At 40.3% G+C, this 24476-nt stretch overlaps 1 protein-coding gene across 1 annotated transcript in view; it reads left to right on the top strand.

The window, feature by feature from the left end:
* The window catches only part of LOC134350038 (uncharacterized), a 323883-nt gene that overhangs the window by 294977 nt on the left and 4430 nt on the right, over window positions 1-24476 (top strand). The window contains exons 5-7 of the mRNA XM_063054948.1: window positions 7193-7331; window positions 17468-17511; window positions 19719-19762. Of these exons, the coding sequence (XP_062911018.1) occupies window positions 7193-7331; window positions 17468-17511; window positions 19719-19762 (227 nt within the window). The remainder of the gene's footprint in view (window positions 1-7192; window positions 7332-17467; window positions 17512-19718; window positions 19763-24476) is intronic.

Genomic DNA, 24476 nt, shown 5'->3' with positions numbered 1-24476 from the left:
GAACTGGGTGATGTTACCAATCCGAAAAACAGTCAGAACAAGTAGACGAGAAAAGAGGATAAAATGATGTGTGTGAAAGAAATAGACTGGCCATTAAATACAAAGTAAATAAGAGAAGACAATTAATGGCAGAAAGAACATTATTAGAGTCATTGAGTCACGGAAAAGTACAGTAGGCCCTTCAGCCCATCTAGTCTGTGCTGAACCATTTAAACTGCTTACTCCCATTGACCTGTATAGCAACTTCCACTCCCCGATCATCCATGTACCTATCCAAACTTCTCGTAAATGTTGAAATCGACCTTGCATGCACTACTTGTGCTGGCAGCTCGTTCCACACTCTCACCACCCTCTTAGTGAAGATTCCCCTCATGTTCCCTTTAAACTTTTCACCTTCACCCTCAATTCCTGTCATCCAGTGGTAGTTCCACCCAACCACAGTGGAAAAAGCCTGTTTGCATTGACCCTATCTATACTGCCTACAATTTTAAACCATATGACCATAAGATATAGGAGCAGACTTAGTAGGCCATTCGGCCTATCGAGTCTGTTCCTCCATTCAATCATGGGCTGATCCAATTCTTCCAGTCATTCCCACTTCCTTGATTTCACTCCATATCCTTTGATGCCCTGGCTAATCAAGAACCTACCTATCTCTGGCTTAAATACACCCAATGACTTGGCCTCTACAGCCATTATGCCAACAAAGTGCACAGATTACCACTCTCTGACTAACTTCTTTACATCTCTGTTCGAAATGGACGTCCTTCAATCCTGAAGTAATACCCTCTTGTCCTAGACTCCCTTACCGTAGGAAATAACTTTGCCACATCTAATCTATTCAGGCCTTTTATCATTCAAAATGTTTCTATGAGATCCCCCCTCATTCTCCTGAACTCCAGGGAATACAGCCCAAGAGCTGCCAGACGTTCCTAATACGGTAACCCTTTCATTCTTGGAATCAATCTCGTGAATCTTCTCTGAAACCTCTCCAATGTCTGTATATGCTTTCTAAAATAAAGAGCCCAAAACTGCACACAATACTCCAAATGTGGTCTCATAAGTGCCTCATAGAGCCTCAACATCATAGAAACATAGAAACATAGAAACATAGAAAATAGGTGCAGGAGTAGGCCATTCGGCCCTTCGAGCCTGCACCGCCATTTATTATGATCATGGCTGATCATCCAACTCAGAAGTCCGCCCCAGCCTTCCCTCCATACCCCCTGACCCCTGTAGCCACAAGGGCCATATCTAACTCCCTCTTAAACATAGCCAATGAACTGGCCTCAACAGTTTCCTGTGGCAGAGAATTCCACAGATTCACCACTCTCTGTGTGAAGAAGTTTTTCCTAATCTCGGTCCTAAAAGGCTTCCCCTCTATCCTCAAACTGTGACCCCTCGTTCTGGACTTCCCCAACATCGGGAACAATCTTCCTGCATCTAGCCTGTCCAATCCCTTTAGGATCTTATACGTTTCAATCAGATCCCCCCTCAATCTTCTAAATTCCAATGAGTACAAGCCCAGTTCATCCAGTCTTCCTTCATATGAAAGTCCTGCCATTCCAGGAATCAATCTGGTGAACCTTCTTTGTACTCCCTCTATGGCAAAGATGTCTTTCATCAGATTAGGGGACCAAAACTGCACACAATACTCCAGGTGTGGTCTCACCAAGGCCTTGTACAACTGCAGTAGTACCTCCCTGCTCCTGTACTCGAATCCTCTCGCTATAAATGCCAGCATACCATTTGCCTTTTTCACCGCCTGCTGTACCTGCATGCCCACTTTCAATGACTGATGTATAATGACACCCAGGTCTCGTTGCACCTCCCCTTTTCCTAATCGGCCACCATTCAGATAATAATCTGTTTTCCTATTTTTGCCACCAAAGTGGATAACTTCACATTTATCCACATTAAATTGCATCTGCCATGAATTTGCCCACTCACCCAACCTATCCAAGTCACCCTGCATCCTCTTAGCATCCTCCTCACAGCTAACACTGCCACCCAGCTTCGTGTCATCCGCAAACTTGGAGATGCTGCATCTAATTCCCTCATCCAAGTCATTAATATATATTGTAAACTGGGGTCCCAGCACTGAGCCTTGCGGTACCCCATATCCCCGGTCTTATGTTCTATACCTCCAGAAGTGAATGCCCACATTGTATTCACCTTCTCCACAACCGACTCAACCTGGAGGTTAACCTTTAGGGTATCTTGCACAAGTACTCCAAAGTCCGTTTGCATTTCTGCATTTTGATTTCTCTCCTCACCTAAGTAATATACTGCCTGTTTGTTTCTTCCACCAAAGTGCATGACTATACACTTTCTAACATTGTATTTGATTTGCCACTCCTTTGCCCATTCCCCTAAACTACCTAAGTTTTTCTGCAGGCTCTCTGTTTCCTCAACACTACCCACTTCTACACCTATCTTTTTATCATTAATACCATGGTCCAAATCATTGACGTACATTGTAAAAAGCAGCGGTCCCAACACCGACCCCTGTGGAACTCCACTGGTAAGCGGCAGCCAGCCAGAATAGGATCCCTTTATTTCCACGTGGTTTTCTGCCAACTAGCCAATACTCCAAGCATGCTTGGTATGAACATAGAATTCTCCAACTTCCGGTAATTCCCTCCTCCTCCCTTCCTCTATCCCTATGTCACTCTGTCCCCTCCCCCAGCTGCCTATCACCTCCCTCATGGTTCCGCCTCCTTCTACTACCCATTGTGTTTTCCCCTATTCTTTCTTCACCTTTCCTGCCTATCACCTCCCTGCTTCCCCTCCCCCACCCCTTTGTCTTTCCCCTTACTGGTTTTTCACCTGGAACCTACCAGCCTTCTCCTTCCCACCCTCCCCCCACCTTCTTTATAGGGCCTACCAGGAGGTTACCAGGAAAGTGGATGAAGGGAAGGTAGTGGATATTGTCTACATGGACTTCAGTAAGGCCTTTGACAAGGTCCCGCATGGGAGGTTAGTTAGGAAATTTCAGTCGCTAGGTATACATGGAGAGGTGGTAAATTGGATTAGACATTGGCTCGATGGAAGAAGCCAAAGAGCGGTAGTAGAGAATTGCTTCTCCGAGTGGAGGCCTGTGACTAGTGGTCTGCCACAGGGATCAGTGCTGGGTCCATTGTTATTTGGCATCTATATCAATGATCTGGATGATAATGTGGTAAATTGGATCAGCAAATTTGCTGATGATACAAAGATTGGAGGTGTAGTAGACAGTGAGGAAGGTTTTCAGAGCCTGCAGAGGGACTTGGACCAGCTGGAAAAATGGGCTAAAAAATGGCAGATGGAGTTTAATACTGACAAGTGTGAGGTATTGCACGTTGGAAGGACAAACCTAGGTAGAACATACAGGGTTAATGGTAAGGCACTGAGGAGTGCAGTGGAACAGAGGGATCTGGGAATACAGATACAAAATTCCCTAAAAGTGGCGTCACAGCTAGATAGGGTCGTAAAGAGAGCTTTTGGTACATTGGCCTTTATTAATCAAAGTATTGAGTATAAGAGCTGGAATGTTATGATGAGGTTGTATAAGGCATTGGTGAGGCCGAATCTGGAGTATTGTGTTCAGTTTTGGTCACCAAATTACAGGAAGGATATAAATAAGGTTGAAAGAGTGCAGAGAAGGTTTACAAGGATGTTGCCGGGACTTGAGAAACTCAGTTACAGAGAAAGGTTGAATAGGTTGGGACTTTATTCCCTGGAGCGCAGAAGAATGAGGAGAGATTTGATAGAGGTATATAAAATTATGATGGGTATAGATAGAGTGAATGCAAGCAGGCTTTTTCCACTGAGGCAAGGGGAGAAAAAAAACCAGAGGACATGGGTTTAGGGTGAGGGGGGAAAAGTTTAAAGGGAACATTAGTGGGGGTTTCTTCACACAGAGAGTGGTCGGAGTATGGAATGAGCTGCCAGACGAGGTGGTAAATGCGGGTTCTTTTTTAACATTTAAGACTAAATTGGACAGATACATGGATGGGAGGTGTATGGAGGGATATGGTCCGTGTGCAGGTCAGTGGGACTAGGCAGAAAATGGTTCGGCACAGCCAAGAAGGGCCAAAAGGCCTGTTTCTGTGCTGTAGTTTCTATGGTTTCTATGGCCTCTGCCCCTTCCCTCTACAGTCCTAATGAAGAGTTCAGGCCCGAAACGTCGACTGATTGTTTCCACGGATGCTGCCCGACCTGCTGAGTTCCTCCAGCTTGTTGTGAGTGATTCTAATAACTTCCTTCTAATTTTATGGGGTCTTATCTTTCTAAGCAGCCTCATGCGTGGCACTTTGTCAAGGGCCTTCTGAAAATCCAAGTACACCATGTCTACTTCATCTCCTTTGTGTACCCTGCATGTAATTTCCTCAAAGAATTACAGTTGGTTTATCAGGAAGGATTTTCCTTTCAGGAATCCATGCTGGATTTGGCCTATCCTGTCATGTGCCTTCAGGTATTCCGTAATCTGATCCCTAACAATCAAGTCCAACAACTTTCCAACCACTGATGTCCGGCTAACAGGTCTATAGTTTCCTTTCTGTTGCCTCCCTCCCTTCTCAAATAGCAGAGTAACATTTGCAAATTTCCAGTTTTCTGGGACAATGCCAGACTCTATTGATTCTTGAAAGATCATCGTTAATGCCTCTGCAAACTCTCCAGCTACTTCCTTCAGAACCCGAGGTGCATTCCATCAGGTCTAGGAGATTTATCCACCCTCAGACCATTAAGCTTCCTGAGCACATTCTCAGTCGTAATTTTCACTGCACATACTTCACTTCCCTGTCACTCTTGAATGTTCAGTATACTGCAGACATCTTTCACTTTTGTATCGCTCTGTCAAATCTCCCCTCAACTTTCTACATCCTAAGGAATGAAGATCTAACCTATTAATACCATAAGACCATAAGATACAGGAGGAGAAGCAGGTCATTTGGCCCATTGCGTCTACCCCGCTATTCAATCATGGCCCATGTCAATTCTTCCAGTCAACCCCATTCCCTGCCTTCTCCCCATACTCTTTCATACCCTGGCTAATCAAGAACCCTTCTATCTCCCTTCTATCTCCGTCCTAAATACACCCAATGACTTGGCCTCTACAGCCTCTCATGGCAACACATTCCACAGATTTACCACCCTCTGACTGAAGTTATTTCTCTGCATTTCTGCTCTAAGTGGTCGTCCTTCAATCTTGAAATCATGCCCTCTTGTCCTAGACTCCCCGGACATGGGAAATTCTTTGAGGAATAGAGAGGACGAGAGATCATGTCTGAAGGGTTAGTACTTTGCTCCATGAAGAAATGCAGCTTCCCACTGACTCCTGGGATCCACTGGCCCATGACCCAGGAAGTAATATTCAGGATGGTATTGAGAACTTTGAGGCCGTGCATTGGGAATACACGGAAACGCTGCTGAAGGAACATCACCTTATAAACCATCACACAATATTCCAGATCCACAGTCACCAGGATATCACATCACTACAGAAATATGTAGCTGAAACCTTTTGCCATGTAGCTTATCACATATTTACTCACCATACCTACATATCACCTTCATTACACAAGTAGGACATCCAGGTTCCTCTGGACACCAACACTTTTCAATCTCATTCTTCCCATCTGACAATTCACTAACCTGTTCTGTCTGTCTGAAATCTCCTCACATCGTCCTCATAGCCACACTGCCAATGAGTAACTTTATCCATCACACAGTCCCCTCACCGACATCACCAATCAATTCACTGTGATACACCAACACTCAGAGTCACACAATCCTAAAACGTTTCAGAAACTGGTTCTGAACAGACTGTTTTCTGTTTATAACCAATCCACAGTCCACATTAGTATATTACCTCACATACTGGACACTGTAGTTTATTTAATGATCTGTGTCTGAATCCTCACAGGAATGTCCTCTCGACCCTCTCCAATGGCACGACATTCCTTCTTGGATAAGTGGCCCAAAAATGTCACTCCACTCTTTAAGAAGGGAAGGAAGCAAAAGAAAGGAAATTATATCAGTGGTTGGGAAGATGTTGGAGTCTATTATTAAGGATGAGGTGTTGGGGTATTTGGAGGCACATGATAAAACAGGCCAAACTCAGCACGGTTTCCTTGAGGGGATATCCTTCCTGACAAATCTGTGGAATTCTTTGGGGAAATAACAGGCAGGGTAGAGAAAGGAGAATCGATGGATATCGAGCCCTCGGATTTTCAGAAGGCCTTTGACAAGTTCCACATGAGGCTGCTTAACAAGATAAGAGCCAATGGTATTACAGAAAAGGTACTAGCATGGAGTGAGAATTGACTGATTGGCAGGAGGCAAAGAGTGGGAATAAATGGAGTGACATTTACGATTTTACAGTCTTACAGAACCATTTCAGAATCGAATGAATCCTGAAAGGTCATTACTAATTCCTCTGCAATCTCTTCAGCCACAATGTTCAGAACCCTCGGGTGTTGACCGTGTGGTCCAGGTGACTTATCTACTTTCATACCTTTCAGTGTCGCAAGCACCTTTGCTCTAGTTTAAGTTCAAGTTTATTGCGATTTGACTGTAAACATATACTGCATACAACCACACAACACAACGTTCCTCCAGACCACAGTGCACACACAAAACATTTATCACACACAACAGATAAAACAAAATATTATTATTCAAATTGCAGGTAGTGAACAGCACAGGTAAAGAGCAATCAGCTAACTGTCCAAGTGACGAGACCTCAGTAATGACGGTATTCATTAGTCTCACAGCCTGAGGGAAGAAGCTGTTACCCAGTCTGACAGTCCCAGTCCTGATGCTCCTGTCCCTCCTTCCTGACCGTAGTGGGTCAAAGAGACTGTGGGATGGGTGGTGGGGATCCTCAACAATGCTTCAGGCTCTTCGTCTGTGACACGCCCGGTAAATGTCACAAATAGGGGAGGAGGGAGACCCCAGTGATCATCTCGGTGATTTTTACCATCCTTTGTAGGGTCCTGCAGCTTCATACCACACAATGATACAACTAGACAGATAATTGAATCCAATAAGTCCATCCTTCAGCACGGCGCTCTCTCCCTTACTGACTGTTAATGAGATGTCTAAGGGAGAACTATCGGCCTCCAAAGTTCACATATTAAACCTGTCATTCAAAGGGCAATTCACATTACCAATGCTAAACTCTACCTCAATCTTTGCTATTTTTCAGATGAAGGTGGGTCTTGGAAAGTCTTGGCCAGTATTCTCGCCAGTACCCTCATACTCGTACTCTTATTCTGCATCTTAGTAACAACAATATGCTATGTGAAAAAATGGGCGTGTTTTCAACAGAGATTGACGCCAGAAGGGTAAATAACATTTGATTTTGAATCTTGTTTTAACAATATTGAATTGAACATTCAAAGGAAAAGGAAATTAATCTGAATGAAACAGTCAGAGAACACAAAAGCTCGACCAGGATGTTGTCTGGGATGAAACAGTTCTGTTATGAGGAGAGATCGGAGAAGCTGAGTCTGGTCTCCCTTGGGCAGGGGAGCTCAAGGGGGACGATTGAGGTGTTATGAGGGACATAGATAGGATTTAGACTGCAGAAAACTCATACCCATATCAGGGGTAGATAAAATTCGAGAACCTGGTCTTAAGGTGAGGGGGAAGAGATTCAGAGGGGATGTGCCAGGGCCTCTTTGACCAGAGAGCAGGAATACCAGAACACACTGTCAGAGAGAATGTCAGAAACTGGGTCTCTGACAGCACTAACAATGAACACTTAGGCAGAGAGGGCGATGGACAAGGTGCCAGATGATGGGGTTACTATGGAAGAGTTAGTATTGGTCGGCATGCAGTGCAAACACATAAAATTACTGTAAATTCAAAATGAAAAGTGTGAAACAATGAATAATAAAACAGTGTCAATAGACCATTCAGAAATCTGATGGCAGACTTTAGAAACCATTTCTGAACCCTTAACCTTAACAAGTTTAAGCAGGAAACACCAGGAAACAGTATTACAAAGAGCAGATCTTTCAAGTAAAATACAAGGAACTCGAAGTCATTATAAAGTTTCATTAAACAACAGTTAGCCAATTCAGGTGCTTGAGAAACCTCAGAACCCAATGCTCTCCAGCCCAAAGAACTCATTATAGACGGTGCTACAAGAGCCTGAAGACACACATTCAACATTTCAGGAACACCTTCACGTCTGCCCTCAGATTTCTGAGTACACAGTGAACCCTGGAATCGTACCTCATTACTTTTTATTTCTTTTGCTCTCTTTTTGTACATCTTCTTTAATTTAAATTACAACTTATTGTATGTTGTATATGTAAACTTCTTATTGTAATTTATAGTTTATAATTATTATGTACTGCAGCCATTAAACAACAAATTTCATGACATACTGTATGCCAGTGATATTAAACCCGATTCTGATTCTCCCTGACGGGAGTAACGAGCAGGGGGATGTCTGGATGACATATGCCAGTGATATTAAACCCGATTCTGATTCTCCCTGACGGGAGTAACGAGCAGGGGGATGTCTGGGTGGTGAGGGTCCTGAATGGTGGATGCCGCCTTCTTGAGGTACTGCCTCTGTAATAGTCCTCGATGATGGGGACGGTTCTGATCCCCAGCTGGCTGAGTCTACAACCCTCTTGCAATGTGTGTGTTGGAGCCTCTCTCTCAGGTTGTTGTACAACAAGTCACAATGTTCTCCACCGTCTCTCTGTAGAAATTTGCAAGAGCTTTTGGTGACGCACCAAATCTCCTCAAACTCCTATTTTCGTTGAACTGTTGGCATGTCCACTTCATGACTGAACCAATGTGTTGCACCCCGGATAGATCTTTTATTTATTTATTTATTAATTGAGATACAGTGTGCAGTAGCCCTTCCGGCCCTTTGACCCACGCGACCATGTTATTCTCCAATTTAACCCTAGTTTAGTCATGGGATAATTTACAACGACCACTTACCCTACCAACCGGTACGTCTTTGGACTGTGTGAGGAATCAGGAGCATCTGGAGGAGGCCCACACCATCACGGGGAGAATGTGTGAACTCCATACAGTCAGCAGTGGGAATTGAACCTGGGTCACTGGTACTGTAAAGTGTTGTGCTAACCACTACACTACCATGCTGCCAGCTTCAGGGATGTTGACATCGAGGAACATAAAGCTACTCGCTCTTTCCACCGCTGATCCCTTCATCACTTCTTTGAAAGCTCTTGTGTAAAGCCCTAACCTCTATCACCCAGAAGGACACTGAGCACGTGGAATGCCAGCAGAGGGCCATCACAACCCTCACTTGGAGATATGAAATCATTCCATCATTGTCAGTGGCTTTGAACCCCAGATCACATCACACAAAATAAATTGTTTACTTGGCAGACTATAGCAATTGAAGGAGACAGTGAACTCCCTTCACAGGGTCTATAAGAATGAATATTTAATACAGGTATGTCTGATTTAAGGACATTTTTATTCATTTTGTTTATTTAGAGACAAGGTGAAAATGAGTAAAATTCAGTGTGTCCCTGTGAGGATCATCACTCCCTAAAGCCGGTCAGTCAGGCTGTTTTGCTTCTCAGCTTCCTCCTCTTCTCCAATATCCCAACGTGTGTCTCAGTCCCATCATTATCAATGCTGCTTTACCTTTGACATCCTGTGCTGAACAGAAACTGGTGGAATTTGCACTTGATCCAAATTTCTTTCTTTTCAAATCTTTTTATTGTTGTATTATACAAAAGAAATAACACGAGTACATTGATGTAACAACACTTACAAAGTTTCAAAAAAGACATTATCTTAAAGATTGAAAAAAAATTTGTGATAGCAAAAAAAACCTACTAAGCAGAAAAAGGGAGAAAAGAACCCATTAGGTGTACAACTCCGGAGCCATGTGTCATACAAAAAGCTTCTAAAAATAAACATCAAACTGCCAGCAAGAAAAGAAAATATACCAAAAAATTTACAATTAGATGTGGAAAAAATCTATCAATTAGCTCAAATGATAATAACGAGCAAATGAGCCCCATCTTTTCTCAAAATCAAATAAAGGTTCAAAGATTTGCCTTCTAATTTTCTCCAAACTAAGACATAGCATCACTTGAGAGAACCATTGTGACAAAGTGATGTATCCTTCCACTTCAACAAAATGGCCCTCCTAGCTAGCGATATAACAAATGCAATAACATGTTGATCAGACACAGAAATACCATGAATATTTTGAGGAATTATTCCAAAAAGCACAGTTACTTTATTAGGTTGTAGATTAATTTTAAGTGCTTTAGAAATCGTTGAAAAAACTGACTTCCAAAACTGTTCCAATATAGAACAAGACCAAAACATATGTGTCAGTGTAGCTATCTCAGTTTTACATCTGTCACAATAACTATCAACATTAGAAAAGATTTTAGAAATTCTCTCCTTCATCAAATGATAATGATGTACAATTTTAAATTGAATCGATGAATGGCTAGTACAAATTGAAGAAGAGTTAACCAACTTCAAAATCCGCATCCAATCTTCCGTCATAAAAGTCAAATTGAGTTCCTTTTCCCAATCCTGTTTAATCTTAGATAAAGGATGCTTATCCCATTGCAATAATAAATTATAAATTCTTCCAATAGAACCCTTGATCAAAGGGTTCATACTCATAATATTATCTAATAGGTCAGCCTCCAATGTGTAAGGAAAATTACTTAAATATTTTTGCAAAAAATGTCTAACTTGAAGATATTGCAGAAAGTGTAAGTATGAAAGAGAATATTTCTCAATTAATTGTTCAAAAAAGATCAATCTATCTTTTTTAAATTAATTCAAAAAAGAATTAATAACTTTATTTTTCCAAAGTAAAAAAAATTGGATCATTCAAAGAAAGCTTAAAAAAGTAATTTCGATAAATTAAACTACAAAGTTTAAAATTTTTTGATTAAAAAAAATTGCAGAACTGGAGCCAAATTTTTAAAGAATGCTTAATCACAGGATATAGGTCTAAATTAACAACTTTAGCTAATTGTATAGGTAAAGTAGCTCCTAATAACGAGGTTAAATAAAACTGTTTTACAACTTTCAGTTCCAGGTCTACCCACATCAGCCGATCACTCTTATCAACCAAATATAACCAAAAAGACATGTATCGCACATTAACAAACCAATAATACATTCTTAGATTAGGCAAAGCAAAACCTCCATCCTTTTTCAATTTTTGTAAGTGACATTTACTAATTGTTGGTCTTTTATTATTCCAAATAAAAGATAAAATAATAGAATCAATCCGATCAAAAAACTTCTTAGTCAAAAAACAGGGATATTCTGAAATAAATATAAAAATGTTGGTAAAATCATCATTTTACCTATATGAATATAACCAACAAGTGAAAATGTAAGTGGACTCCATCTACTAAATAAATACTTCATAGAGTCTACTAAAGGAACAAAGTTGGCTTTATAAAAATAAAGCCCCTCCAACTTTCAAATCCCTTACTCACTCTTCCTTCAGTTAGTCCTGACGAAGGGTCTCGGCCTGAAATGTCGACTGCACCTCTTCCTACAGATGCTGCCTGGCCTGCTGTGTTCACCAGCAACTTTGATGTGTGTTGCTTGAATTTCCAGCATCTGCAGAATTCCTGTTGTTTGTGTTTATAGAAATCCTTATATTTTTTAGTAATTATAATACCTAAATATCTAAAAGAGTCCGTGACTTTAAAAGGAGTATTATCATATATAGAGACAGAATCATTTAAAGGAAACAATTCACTTTTACTGAAATTTATTTTATATCCTGAAAAATCTCCAAATTCATTAAATAATTTTAGCAAGGCAGGAATAGATACGTCAGGATTAGATATATAAACCAATAAATCGCCAGAGTAAAGAGAGATCTTATGCATGGTCTCATTCACAAAAATCCCATGGATATTTTTAGTCTCACGAAGAGCAATAGCAAGGGGTTCTAACATTAAATTAAACAATAAAGGCCTTAATGGACAGCCTTGCCTTGTCCCCCGTGAAAGCTGAAAAAAAGGAGACCTACAATTGTTAGTGACAACAGTAGCAACAGGGACTTTATATATCATTTTAATCCAATTATTAAAATTAGCACAAAAGCCAAATTTCTCTAAAACTTTAAATAAATATTTCCAGTCAACTTGATCGAACGCTTTTTCAGCATCCAAAGATACAACACATTGTGGAGTTTTAAAAGATGACAAATATATAATGTTAGTCTCCGAACATTTGAAAAAGAATAGAGACCCTTTATAAATCCTGTTTGATCTTTAAAAATAATTTTACCCAAAATATTCGCCAACAGATTGGCATTATCTTTGACAGAATCTTAGTGTCGACATTCAGTAATGAAATAGATCTATATGAAGCACAGTCAGTGGGATCTTTATCTTTTTTAAGAATTAAAGAAATAGAAGCCTCATAAAAAGTAGAGGGTAAGTCCTTAAACACTTCCAACAGATACGGAGAAAGCAACTTTCCAAATTTTTTAATAAAATTCTACAGGATAACCATCAAGTCCTGGGGACTTACCAGATTGCATTGAAAAAATAGCTTTATGAATTTCGGCTTCAGTGATTTGAGCATCAAGAGTTTTTTGATCCTCAGCTGAGATTTTAGGGAAAACAATCTTTCATAAAAAAGCATTAATTTCAGAGGACTCTGATGGACATTGAGATTTATAAAGTTCAGCATAAAAATCTTGAAAAATCTTATTAATTTCTTCATATTCCTGAGCTAAGGTACCATCTTTCCTACGAATTTTTATGATTTGTCTTTTGGCTGCAGCCATTTTTAATTGAGTTGTGAGCAGTTTATTATTTTTATCTCCAAACATATAAAATTGGCTCTTTAACTTAAGCAAATAGCCTTCAATGGGATGAGTTAATAACAGGTTATATTGTGATTGAAGTTCCACCCTTTGTTTAAATAAATCAATATTGGGGGAAATTGCATAGATATTATCTAAATCTTTAATTTGTTTTGAAATTCTATCTAATTCTGCTTTAGTCTGTTTTTTAAGTTTAGCTGAAGAAGAAATAATCTGACCACGTAAAAATGCTTTAAACGTATCCCATATAATTAATTTAGACATACCCCCTATATCATTAAAAAGAAAAAATTCTTTTATCTGGGTTTCAATGAAACTGAGTGTTGGCACATGGCCAAGTGGTTAAGGCGTTCGTCTAGTGATCTGAAGGTCACTAGTTCGAGCCTCGGCTGAGGCAGCGTGTTGTGTCCTTGAGCAAGGCACTTAACCACACATTGCTCTGCGACGACACTGGTGCCAAGCTTTATGGGTCCTAATGCCCTTCCCTTGGATAACATCAGGGGCGTGGAGAGGGGAGACTTGCAGTATGGGCAACTGCCAGTCTTCCATACAACCTCACCCAGGCCTGCGCACTGGGAACCTTCCAAGGTGCAAATCCATGGTCTCACGAGACTAACGGATGCCTATAAATGAAACTAACAAAGTCAGAGTTTTGCAATAATGTCTGAGACATGTGCCATGGTGAGCGAGCAAGAATGACATCATCAAATTCAAAAGAAAAACTCAAACGCGCATGATCATGTATATCAATAGCGTCATATTCACAATTTTTAACACTAGGCAAGAGGTGGGGATCGATTATAATATAATCGATCCTCGAATATTTTTTTAAACATGTTAGAAGAAAGAATATTCTCTATTATCAGGATGAAGATACCTCCACAAATCAATCAACCCAAAATCAATCAAAAAGGAATTAATAAATGACATGGAATGATTTGGAAGTCGCTGATTGGTTGAGCTCTTATCAGTCATAGGATTTAAGCAGCAGTTAAAATCCCTGCCCATTATCTGCATATATTCATTTAAATCAGGCAGTAAAGCAAATACCTTTTTAAAAAAAGAAGGATCATCTAAGTTAGGACCATACAAATTAACCAAAACAACTTTTCTGTTACAGATCATTCCTTTAACAATTAAAAATCTACCATTAGAATCTGATTCAATATCCTCTTGAATAAAAATATTAGATTTAATAAAAATAGACACACCTTTTGTTTTACTCTGAGAAGTAGAGTGGAATTGCAAACCATTCCACCATCCAAAAAATCTATTTTGATCTCCCGTCCTGATATGTGTCTCTTGAGCAAAAATTATATCAGGTTGGAACCGGTTAATAATTTTAAAAGACGTTTTTCATTTAATAGGATGATTCCAACCACGTATATTCCAACTTATTATATTAGTCCATTTAAATACCATACTATAATTTTATTCTACTTTATACATGCGCAGAGCATATACCAATAGGGATGATCAAAAATGGCGATGAAGAATACAACCAGATAGAAAATACGCATGCCCCAGAATCACCCAATGGGAAAAGGCCCCCAACTCTAATCCCACCCCTTTCCCGAAAACCCAAGAAAAAGGCAAGCAATCTATGATAGAGTTCAAAGCCACTGATCGCTCCAACTGTATTTTCTTTCCCTCCCCTCAGTTAGTAAAAAGAGTAAAGTGACCTTGTAAAAAAGACAATAAAGTCTCAGCAAAGAAAAGCATTTACATTCCATCATCTAATAAACAAGAAAGAACCAAATTAATGTTATCTCTTAGAGAGAAAAACCAGCACCATCTTTAAGTTTAACATTAACTCCCTAAAAAAACTTTAGATTCAATTATAAAATGTTATAATAAAACAGAAAAAAATTAATAGTATATTTGACCCAGCTGAATTTTCAAAAATACTAATTAATAATATAAGTAACTAAACCCTCCCAAATATATATATATATATAAAGCCCTATTAGTAGGAAAAAACTACCAATTAGCTGATTAGAAAAAGAAACAAAAAAAACCTCAAACCAAGTATTAAATTAAAGGAACCAATCCGCTTATCTTCTTTTCTCAGTCTTCTTTTCTCAGTCGAATGCTCAGATGATCATTTAGACAGTCATACTTGAGCCATAAGTCTTCCTTCCAAAGGTAAACCAACAATATGCAATAATGAACAACTCTCCTTGTCTTCTTTAATTAGTCTCTCAATGAAATATACAAATGACCTTCATAAGTCTTCTTTCCAAAATGCGAATAATATACAGATGGCCAAACAACCTTTCATATAGTTCATTCAGCAGTGGCATCAGTAACAGCGGCGGGTAAAGCCTGAACAAAGCCCAGTGCAGCTTTTGTATCAAAAAAAGTATGAGGAGGAGAATTAGCAGGAAAAACTTTAATTCTTGTCGGATACCTCAGAGAGGGAAACACTTTTTTATCATATGCCTGTTTCATTGCCAGGGCAAATTTTGATCTTTGTTCCATTACCTCTCTCAGGTAATCTTCGTAAAAAAGGGAGCTGAGACTCCATAAATCTAAAAACACTCTGTTTTCTTGCCTGTCGCATTATTTGAACTGTAATTTTAAAGTGATGAAAGCAAACCAGAACAGATCTTGGTTTACTAGAATCCTTCAATTTCGAAGTAAACGCCCTGTGTGCCCTTTCTATAGCAGGCGGCTTTGATAGAATGGTAGGAAATAAAGTGTGGAAAAGCTTACCAAAGTAAGCAGTTAGATCTCCATCTTCAGCTCCTTCCTGCAGCGCAACAATTCGTATATTCTTTCAGCTAGACCTAGTTTCAGGTCTACAATCTTATTTTGATATCTTTCCAAACGAGTTGTAGCTTCAGACAACTTTTGCTTATTTAATTCAATTCCTCTTCATGTGTAATAACTTGAGTTTCCAGGTCTTCAAGTTTTCCCAGAAATGACTTCATTTCATTACTGTTCTTTTCCAGTTGGTCTTTAATTGAGCCATTCTGATCCTTAATTGAATTCAGTGTCCGAACGATATCTTCAGCCCACGATGGCATTTCATCAGATCTTTCCTTTTGCACCTTTCCTTTCCCATTACCTTTATCACTGGGTTCAGGTAAATTCTTCCCACTTGTCATAGACAGACATATTGTTCCCCCTCAAGAATCAGCAAATAAAAGTTTAAAATTCAAAGTTTAAACTGTGAGGGGGGGGGGAGGAAGAAAATTAACAGCAGCACAAAATTACTGCTACTCCATCTGCAGACGGGGGCAGTCCTCTCACTTGACTCAAATTTGGCGGTGTGGAAGTTTAGGAATATTGATCAGCAGGTTGTCTGGGCAGTGCCATGGTAGATGGAATTGAATGCAGTATTTTGGAACATCAGGAGAAGAGTTGGGCATATACAATGAATGTGAGGAAACTAACAAGAATTGAGGAATGGAGGGACATTGATGTAAAAAGTGTGGAGAAGGTTCACCAGGATATTACCAGCGATGGAGCGCCTTAGTTGTGGGGTAAGAATGGAAAGTCTAGATCTGTTTTCCCTTGAGCAGGGACAGTTGACGAGTAACCTGAGACACAGACAATGATTTGTATGACAGAAGGAGGGGACACAAAATGCTGGAGGAATTCACAGCATCTATGGAGAGGAATAAACAGTCCACATTTCAGGCTGAGACAGTTTAGAGGAATGTAAAATCAACTTTTCCACCCAGAGGGCAGCTGGAGATTGGAATGCTCTGCCTGAGAGAGTGGTGGAGGAAGAGACTCTCACAACATTTTATTCATTTATTGAGATAGGGCACTTTGAGCCGTGCTGCTGAGCAATCCTCGATCTCACCCAGGCCTAATCACAGGACAATTTACAATGACCAATTAATCTACCAACCAGTACATCTGTTGGAGGAAACTGGAGCACCCAGAGGAAACCCACGCGGTCATGGGGAGAACGTAGAAACTCCTTACAGGCAGTGGTGGGAATTGAACCGAGGTCACTGGTACTGTAAAGCGTTGTGCTCACTACTACACTCCCGTTGAGAAGTATCTCAACAAGTCTTTGAATTACCAGGACCATCAACAAAGGGTTGGAAATAGTATTGATGAAGAGATGGGTCAGTATGTATAGAGTGGGCTGGAGGACCTGTTTCTGTACAGCATGACTCCATCCAATATACCCATATTAACAGCCTCTGTGCTGACCAGATACCCGAGCTGACTTGCTTATACCTCATCTCTACTATCAGTTTGTCCTCCTTCCCCTCTCCCCACCTTTTTATTCTGGCATCTTCCCCATTCCATTCCAATCCTAATGAATGGTCTCATCCTGAAATGTCAACAGTTTATTCCTCTCCATAGATGCTGCCTTACCTTCTGCATTTTGTATGTATTACCTTGGATTTCCAGCATCTGCAGAATCTCCCCTTTTATTAAAATCATCTAGGCCATTCTTATCTTAGTCTTGGCAACCCTGTTGTGTCATATATTGAGGATAAGAGTAATCCAATTCTATCAGGAGTACTAAAACCAACATGAAACAGACAACCGTTACTTTCACAAAACTTCATTATAGATAAAGATAATCTGACCACTTTAACTTCTCAAGTTGTTAAGTTGTTTCTAAGACGTTAACATCCATCTATAACTAATTCACTAACATGATCTTCACCATTTCCCCAGGTGCTCTACTGAAGATCTGAACACAGTGCATGCCACAGTTACAGGTAAAAAGTTCATTTCAGTGCTCATATTGGGAATTACTTCACATGATAGTTATGTTCAACAATGATGCGCAATGCAGGACAAGGGAGTAATCAACTGTTTCATCATCCTCAACAGCAACTCCAGTCCTGCCTTTTCACTTCTCTTCAATATATGCAGACAAATAAACATTCCTCATCCTCTGAAATAGAGAAGGATAAAGATTCAATAACAGACACCCGTACACGCAGACCATACCAAGGTATAGAAATAGAGTGGAAATCTCCACTCTATTAAGGCCTCAATTCCAATCAGATCCTGTATCCAGACAATCCAAATGTAAGCATCAACATCTGTTTCAAACCAGAGGACACCCTGCTACAGAGCACCGTGTATTCTGCCTTCTGACACAGCCTGGCATACCATCAGTCTCCAGCTGACTTTAAAAATTTCTCAATTCATGCATATTCTCTAAAAGTGGTTACTGTTACTGTTGAATTAATGGCAGAATTCTACCAAGACCAATACAAGCAGAGACGTGGAATGGGCTGCCAGCAGTGGTGTTGGAGGCAGATACAATAGGTTTTTTAAGAGACTCCTGGAGCTTAGAAAAATAGAGGACTATGGGTAACCCTGGGTAATATCTATAGTAAGGACATATTTAGCAGGGCTTTGTGAGCCGAAGGGCCTGTATTGTGCTGTAGGCTTTCTATGTTTCTATGTTTCTCATCCACTTGACCTTGGCTGAACTCACACTTGTGATCATGAGCAAACTACAGGACATACAGTAAGTTCTTTAATTCATCCTTTACTCCCAATTGGAAAGCCAACTGAAATCAGCTTTGCACAGAAGAATCCGTCTGCAAGGTGCTGCACACTAGCTAAACAAGATAAGAACCCATGGTCTTACAGGACAGATATTGGCATGGATAGAGCATTGGCTGACTGGTTGGAGGCAAAGAATAGGAATAAAGGGGGCCTTTTCCAATTGGCTGCTGGTGATGAGTGGTGTTCCACGCGGGTTTGTATTAGGACTGATTATTTTCACATTATACTATTTGTCAATAAATTTGATGATGGAATTGATTGTTTTGTGACCAAGTTTGAGAACTATACAAAGGAGGGGCAGGTGGTGTTCAAGAAGCAGAGAAGCTACAGAAGGACTTAGACAGATAGTCTATGGTCATGCACTTTGGTAGAAGCAAGAAAGACAGACTATTTTCTAAATAAGAGAAAATTCATAAATTGGAGGTGCAAAGGGACTTGGGAGTCCTTGTTTGGGATACCGTAAAGGCTAACTTACAAGTTACGTTGGTGTGAGGATGGGAAATATAATGTTAGCATACATTTCGCAAGAGCTGGAACATAAAAGCAAGGATGTAATGCTGGGTATTATATAAGGTATTGGACAGACACATTTGGAGTATTGTGCCCCTTATCTGAGAAAGGATGTGCTGGTATTGGACAGGGTCTAGAGGAGATTCGACAGAATGACTCCAAATATGAACATAATAATGTACGAGGAGAGTTTGATAGCTCTGGGCCAGTTCATGCTGAAGTTTGGAAGAATGAGGGGAGATCTCATTGAAACCTATCAAATATTGAAAGGCCTTGATAATGTGGATGTGGAGAGGATGCTTCCTTCTGTGATGGGAATCTAGGATCAGAGAGAACAGTCTCATAATATAAGGAATTCTCCTTTAGAGGAGGAATTCCTTCAGCAGAGGGTGATGAATCTGTGGAATTTACTGCCACAGATCCAATTGTTGTGGAGGCCGAGTCATTGGGTATATTTAAAGTGGAGGTTAACATGTTCTTGATTAGTAATGGCATCAAAGGTTGTGCAGAAAAGCTGACGAACAGGGTTGAGAGGGATAATAAATCAGCCATGATGGAATGGTCAAATAGACCTGATGAGTTGAATAGCCTAATTCTGCTCCTCTATCTTACTGTTTACAGTTTTGGCTTTCGTTCCCCAATTAAGGCTAAAAGCAGCCTGAATAACACAAAAGCAATCAACTCTGCCCTTTGAGTCACATGCGAGTCTTGCTTGCCATGCCCCTGTGGAGGCTCCGATGGGAAATGCTTCAGATAGCATGTTCTGCAGTTTGCTGTCCCTATCTGAATGCACTTGCTAAGCATGAATGGAAGACTTTTCATCACAATGTGATTTCAGTTCAATTATCATTCCTGTGTGGCAACTCTCAAACAAATTCTCATTTTATTTCAGCTGAAACGGAGAAGAATACACAGGGGCCCACAAATGTCACTGTGGTAAGTAACTTTATACAATATAACATTGAGAAATGTTTTCCATGAACACTTTTACTTCCTAATAAATCAGGTATTGAACATCTGTTAAATAAACACCATTACTTCCTCTTTGACATTTAATTCAGACTCTAATATGAATTAGCAGTAGGAACAGGCCCTTCCACCCCACTGTTATAAGACTATTTCTACTCTCCTCTACTCGCCTATTTCACCTCTACTTTCTGAGGGGGCTGAAGAGGGCTGGACTTTGCACATCCATACTCACGTCATTCTACAGATGTACAGTAGGGGCGTCCTACCAAACTGCATCACTGCACGGTACAGAAACTGCTCTGCTGCGGACAGGAACAATCTACAACAGGCAGTCCAAACTGTCCAACACGTCACCAGCACCAGCTACCCTCCATCAAGGACATAGATACAGAAAGGTGCTGGAACAGGGCCAGTAACATCATAAAGGATCCCACCCACCCTGCTCATGGACTTTTTGTCCCACACCCGTCAGGGAGGAGGCTGTGTAGCATCCACACCAGGACCTCCAGACTCAAAAACAGTACATAGAAACATAGAAAACCTACAGCACAATACAGGCCCTTCGGCCCACAAAGTTGTGCTGAACATGTCCCTACCATAGAAATTATTGGGCTTACATATAGCCCTCTATTTTTCTAAGCTCTATTTAACTATCCAAAAGTCTCTTAAAAGACCCTATCATATCCGCCTCCACCACCGTTGCTGGCAGCCCATTCCACGTATTCACTACTCTGTGTAAAAAACTTACCCCTGACATCTCCTCTCTACCTACACCCCAGCACCTTAAACCTGTGTCCTCTTATGGCAACCATTTCAGCCCTGGGAAAAAGCCTCTGACGATCCACACGATCAATGCCTCTCATCATCTTATGCACCTCTACCAGGTCACCTCTCATCCTCCGTCGCTCCAAGGAGAAAAGGCCGAGTTCACTCAACCTATTCTCATAAGGCATGCTCCCCAATCCAGGCAACATCCTTGTAAATCTCCTCTGCACCCTTTCTATGGCTTCCACATCCTTCCTGTAGTGAGGCGACCAGAACTGAGCACAGTACTTGAAGTGGGGTCTGACCAGGGTCCTATATAGCTGCAACATTACCTCTCTTCTTTATTAATCTTTTTATTGATTTAGAGAAAACATATATACAGACAAGAGGAGAATTATCTCAAATATATATATATATCAGCAACAATATAAACAAAAGATGAAATACATATTATCATAATCATACATAGTAATAAGCAAATATGCAAGATATAATAAAAAAGGACACTTAATTCTCCTCTTATCAATTCATAAAGAGAGGAAAAAAACTTTAAATTTAAAATGAAAGGGAAAAAAAAACACTGCACTAAAAAAAGGGAGACTGGGAAGTCCATTCGGAGGATACAACCAAAAAAATAGGAAAGACTTTCTGATTAAATCTAAAACTTTGAAAAAAATAAAATAATTGGAAGAGTAATAAATCAAATCGAAGCGGGCATTTCAGAAGTTTCTCCAGATATTCCTCTGTGCTTCTCACGGCTGTCTCCATCAAATCAGGATTGTGCACGGTACCTAATTCACAAATACGATATCATTTCGGAGCGGCCACACGCACTGCGTCGTGTTGCCATCTTCTCCTCCCCTCTATAGCTATGTATTATAGCTATCAACCTTTTTTGAATGGTTTAAACTGAATGAGAGCATTTGTCATATTAGGCGGATAAGCAGAAGGTTTATTTGGCAACAAACCACGTAAAAAATTCCTAATTTGTAAATATCTAAAAAAATGTACATTAGATAAATCATATTTATCCACTAACTGAGAAAAAGACATTGAACAATCCCCTAAAAACAAATCTGAAAAAGTTACTATTCCCTTCATTTTCCAATTTAAAAAGGCCTTATCCAATATTGATGGTTAAAAAAAATTGAGATGGATATTACTAGAAAGAATAAAATTATTTAACTCAAAAAATCTAAGAAACTGAAACCAAATTCTTAATGTATGTTTCATAATTGGATTAAAATCTTGTCTACTAATCTTATGTTCTTATGGTCTTATAACTTCACTTGCCCCATCACTGAACTGTTCCCACAAGCTATGGACTCACTTTCAAAGACACAGAAAGATCAAAAACCTACAGCACAATACAGGCCCTTCGGCCCACAACGTTGTGCTGAACATGTCCCTACCTTAGAAATTACTAGGCTTACCCATAGCCCTCTATTTTTCTAAGCTCCATTTACCTATTCAAAAGTCTCTTAAAAGACCCTATTGTATCCGCCTCCACCACCGTAGCTGGCAGCCCATTCCACACACTCACCGCTCTCTGTGTAAAAAACTTACCCCTGACATCTCCTCTGTACCTACTCCCCAGCACATTAAACCTGTGTCCTCTTGTGGCAACCATTTCAGCCCTGGGAAAAAGCCTCTGACTATCCACATGATCAATGTCTCTCATCATCTTATACACCTCTATCAGGTCACCTCTCATCCTCCGTCACTCCAAGGAGAAAAGGCCGAGTTCACTCAACCTGTTTTCATAAGTCATGCTCCCCAGTCCAGGCAACATCCTTGTAAATCTCCTCTGCACCCTTTCGATGGTTTCCACATCCTTCCTGTAGTGAGGCGACCAGAACTGGTCTCTTCGCCTCATGTTTTAATTTACACATTGGTTGTTTGCCCATCCTGTTGGGTGAGGACTTTCATTGACTCTGTTTTGTTTCTTTGCATTTTCTGTGAATGCCCTCATGGTTGTATATGGTGACGTAAATGTACTTTGATAATAAATTTACCTTGAACTTTGATCTATTGACTCATCAACTTTGACCTCATCAGCCCTTCTCAATTATACCAAGCAACTGTGAGGACCCAACTTGAACACTCAATGTCTTGACTAATAACGCAGATGTAGTAAAGCTTTCTTCACCACCATATCTACCCGAGTCACCACCTTCAGGGAATTGGATACTTGTACCCTTAGGTCTTTCTGTTTTACAACACACCCTGCAATTTTAAATGGACATTAGCAAGGCATTTGGAAAGGTCCTCAATGAGAGGCTGGTCTGGAAAATGAAGGCAAATGGAATGCAAAGCAAACATCCCAGTTGGATCCAACATTGGGAGGCAGAGGGTTGTGGTGGGGGATGCTTTACTTATTCGCGGTCGTAGGGTGGTCAGTGATGTACCATCGAGACTGGTGCTGGAACGATTATTACGATATTGAATAAAGTAAAATGTCAGAAACTTTCTTGTCCCATGCTGGTGGCTTCAAAAGCAAGTGTTCATGGGTTTAATATGAGAGGAAGGAGTTTTGAATGAGATATGAGCACTTAGCACACTTAAAAAATCTGGTTAATATCTACAAATCTCTGCCTGAGATGGTTTTGGAGTCAGATACAATCATTAAATTTTAGAGACATTTAAACAGGCACTCAAATATAAGGTAGAGAGGGAATTCAGTCGATCGGGAAAAGATCAGCATGGCCGTATTTCCCTGCTGTACGACTCGATGACTGTACGAGATGAAAGGGAGGTGTTGGATTCTAATGTTTTAATCCAAAATTCCTTCGGAAATCAGGAAAGAGTCCCAAAACCTGTTGCTCCAAAATTGTTTTATTAAGCACTAATAGAACAAAGAGAATTGGAAGTGAATTACATAATAATCTGCCCATCACCTACACCTTCTCCCTCCAGTTCCCCAGCCTTTATTTATAGTCTACTGTCCTAGTGTTGTGCAGTGAACCGGATTTGATCAGGGACCTCGAGGTAAAGGAGCCATTAGGAGGTAGTGACCATAATATAATAAGTTTTAATCTACAATTTGAGAGGGAGAAGGAAAACTCGGAAGTGTCAGTATTACAGTTGAACGAAGGGAACTATGGGGCAATGAGGGAGGAGCTGGCCAAAGTTCAATGGAACAATACCCTAGCAGGATGACAGTGGAACAGCAATGGCAAGTGTTTCTGGGAATAAGGCGGAAGGTGCAGGATCAGTTCATTCCAAAGAGGAAGAAAGATCCTAAGGGGACTAAGGGGAGGCTGTGGCTGACAAGGGAAGTAAAGGACAGTATAAAAATAAAAGAGAAGATGTATAACATAGCAAAGATGAGTGGGAAGCTGGAGGATTGGGAAACTTTTAAAGAGCAACAGAAGGTAACTAAAAAGGCAATATGCGGAGAAAAAATGAGGTACGAAGGTAAACTAGCCAAGTATATAAAGGAGGATAGTAAAAGCTTCTTATGGTATGTGAAAAGGAAAAAAATAGTTAAGACCAAAATTGGGCCCTTGAAGACAGAAACGGGTGAATTTATTATGGGGAACAAGGAAATGGCAGATGAGTTGAACAGGTACTTTGGATCTGTCTTCACTAGGGAAGACACAAACAATCTCCCAGATGTAATAGTGACCAAAGGACCTAGGGTAATGGATGAATGGAAGGAAATTTATATTAGGCAGGAAATGGCATTGGATAGGCTGTTGGGTCTGAAGGCTGATAAGTCCCCGGGACCTGATGGTCTGCATCCCAGGGTACTTAAGGAGGTGGCTTTAGAAATCCTGGATGCATTGGTAATCATTTTCCAATGTTCTATAGATTCAGGATCAGTTCCTGTGGATTGGAGGGTGGCTAATGTTGTCCCTCTCTTCAAGAAGGGAGGAAGAGAGAAAATAGGGAATTATAGACTGGTTAGCCTGAC

This window comes from Mobula hypostoma, chromosome 8 (assembly GCF_963921235.1).
Source record: "Mobula hypostoma chromosome 8, sMobHyp1.1, whole genome shotgun sequence".
NCBI classification, from domain to species: domain Eukaryota; kingdom Metazoa; phylum Chordata; class Chondrichthyes; order Myliobatiformes; family Myliobatidae; genus Mobula; species Mobula hypostoma.
This window is presented reverse-complemented; position numbering and strand designations above follow the sequence as displayed.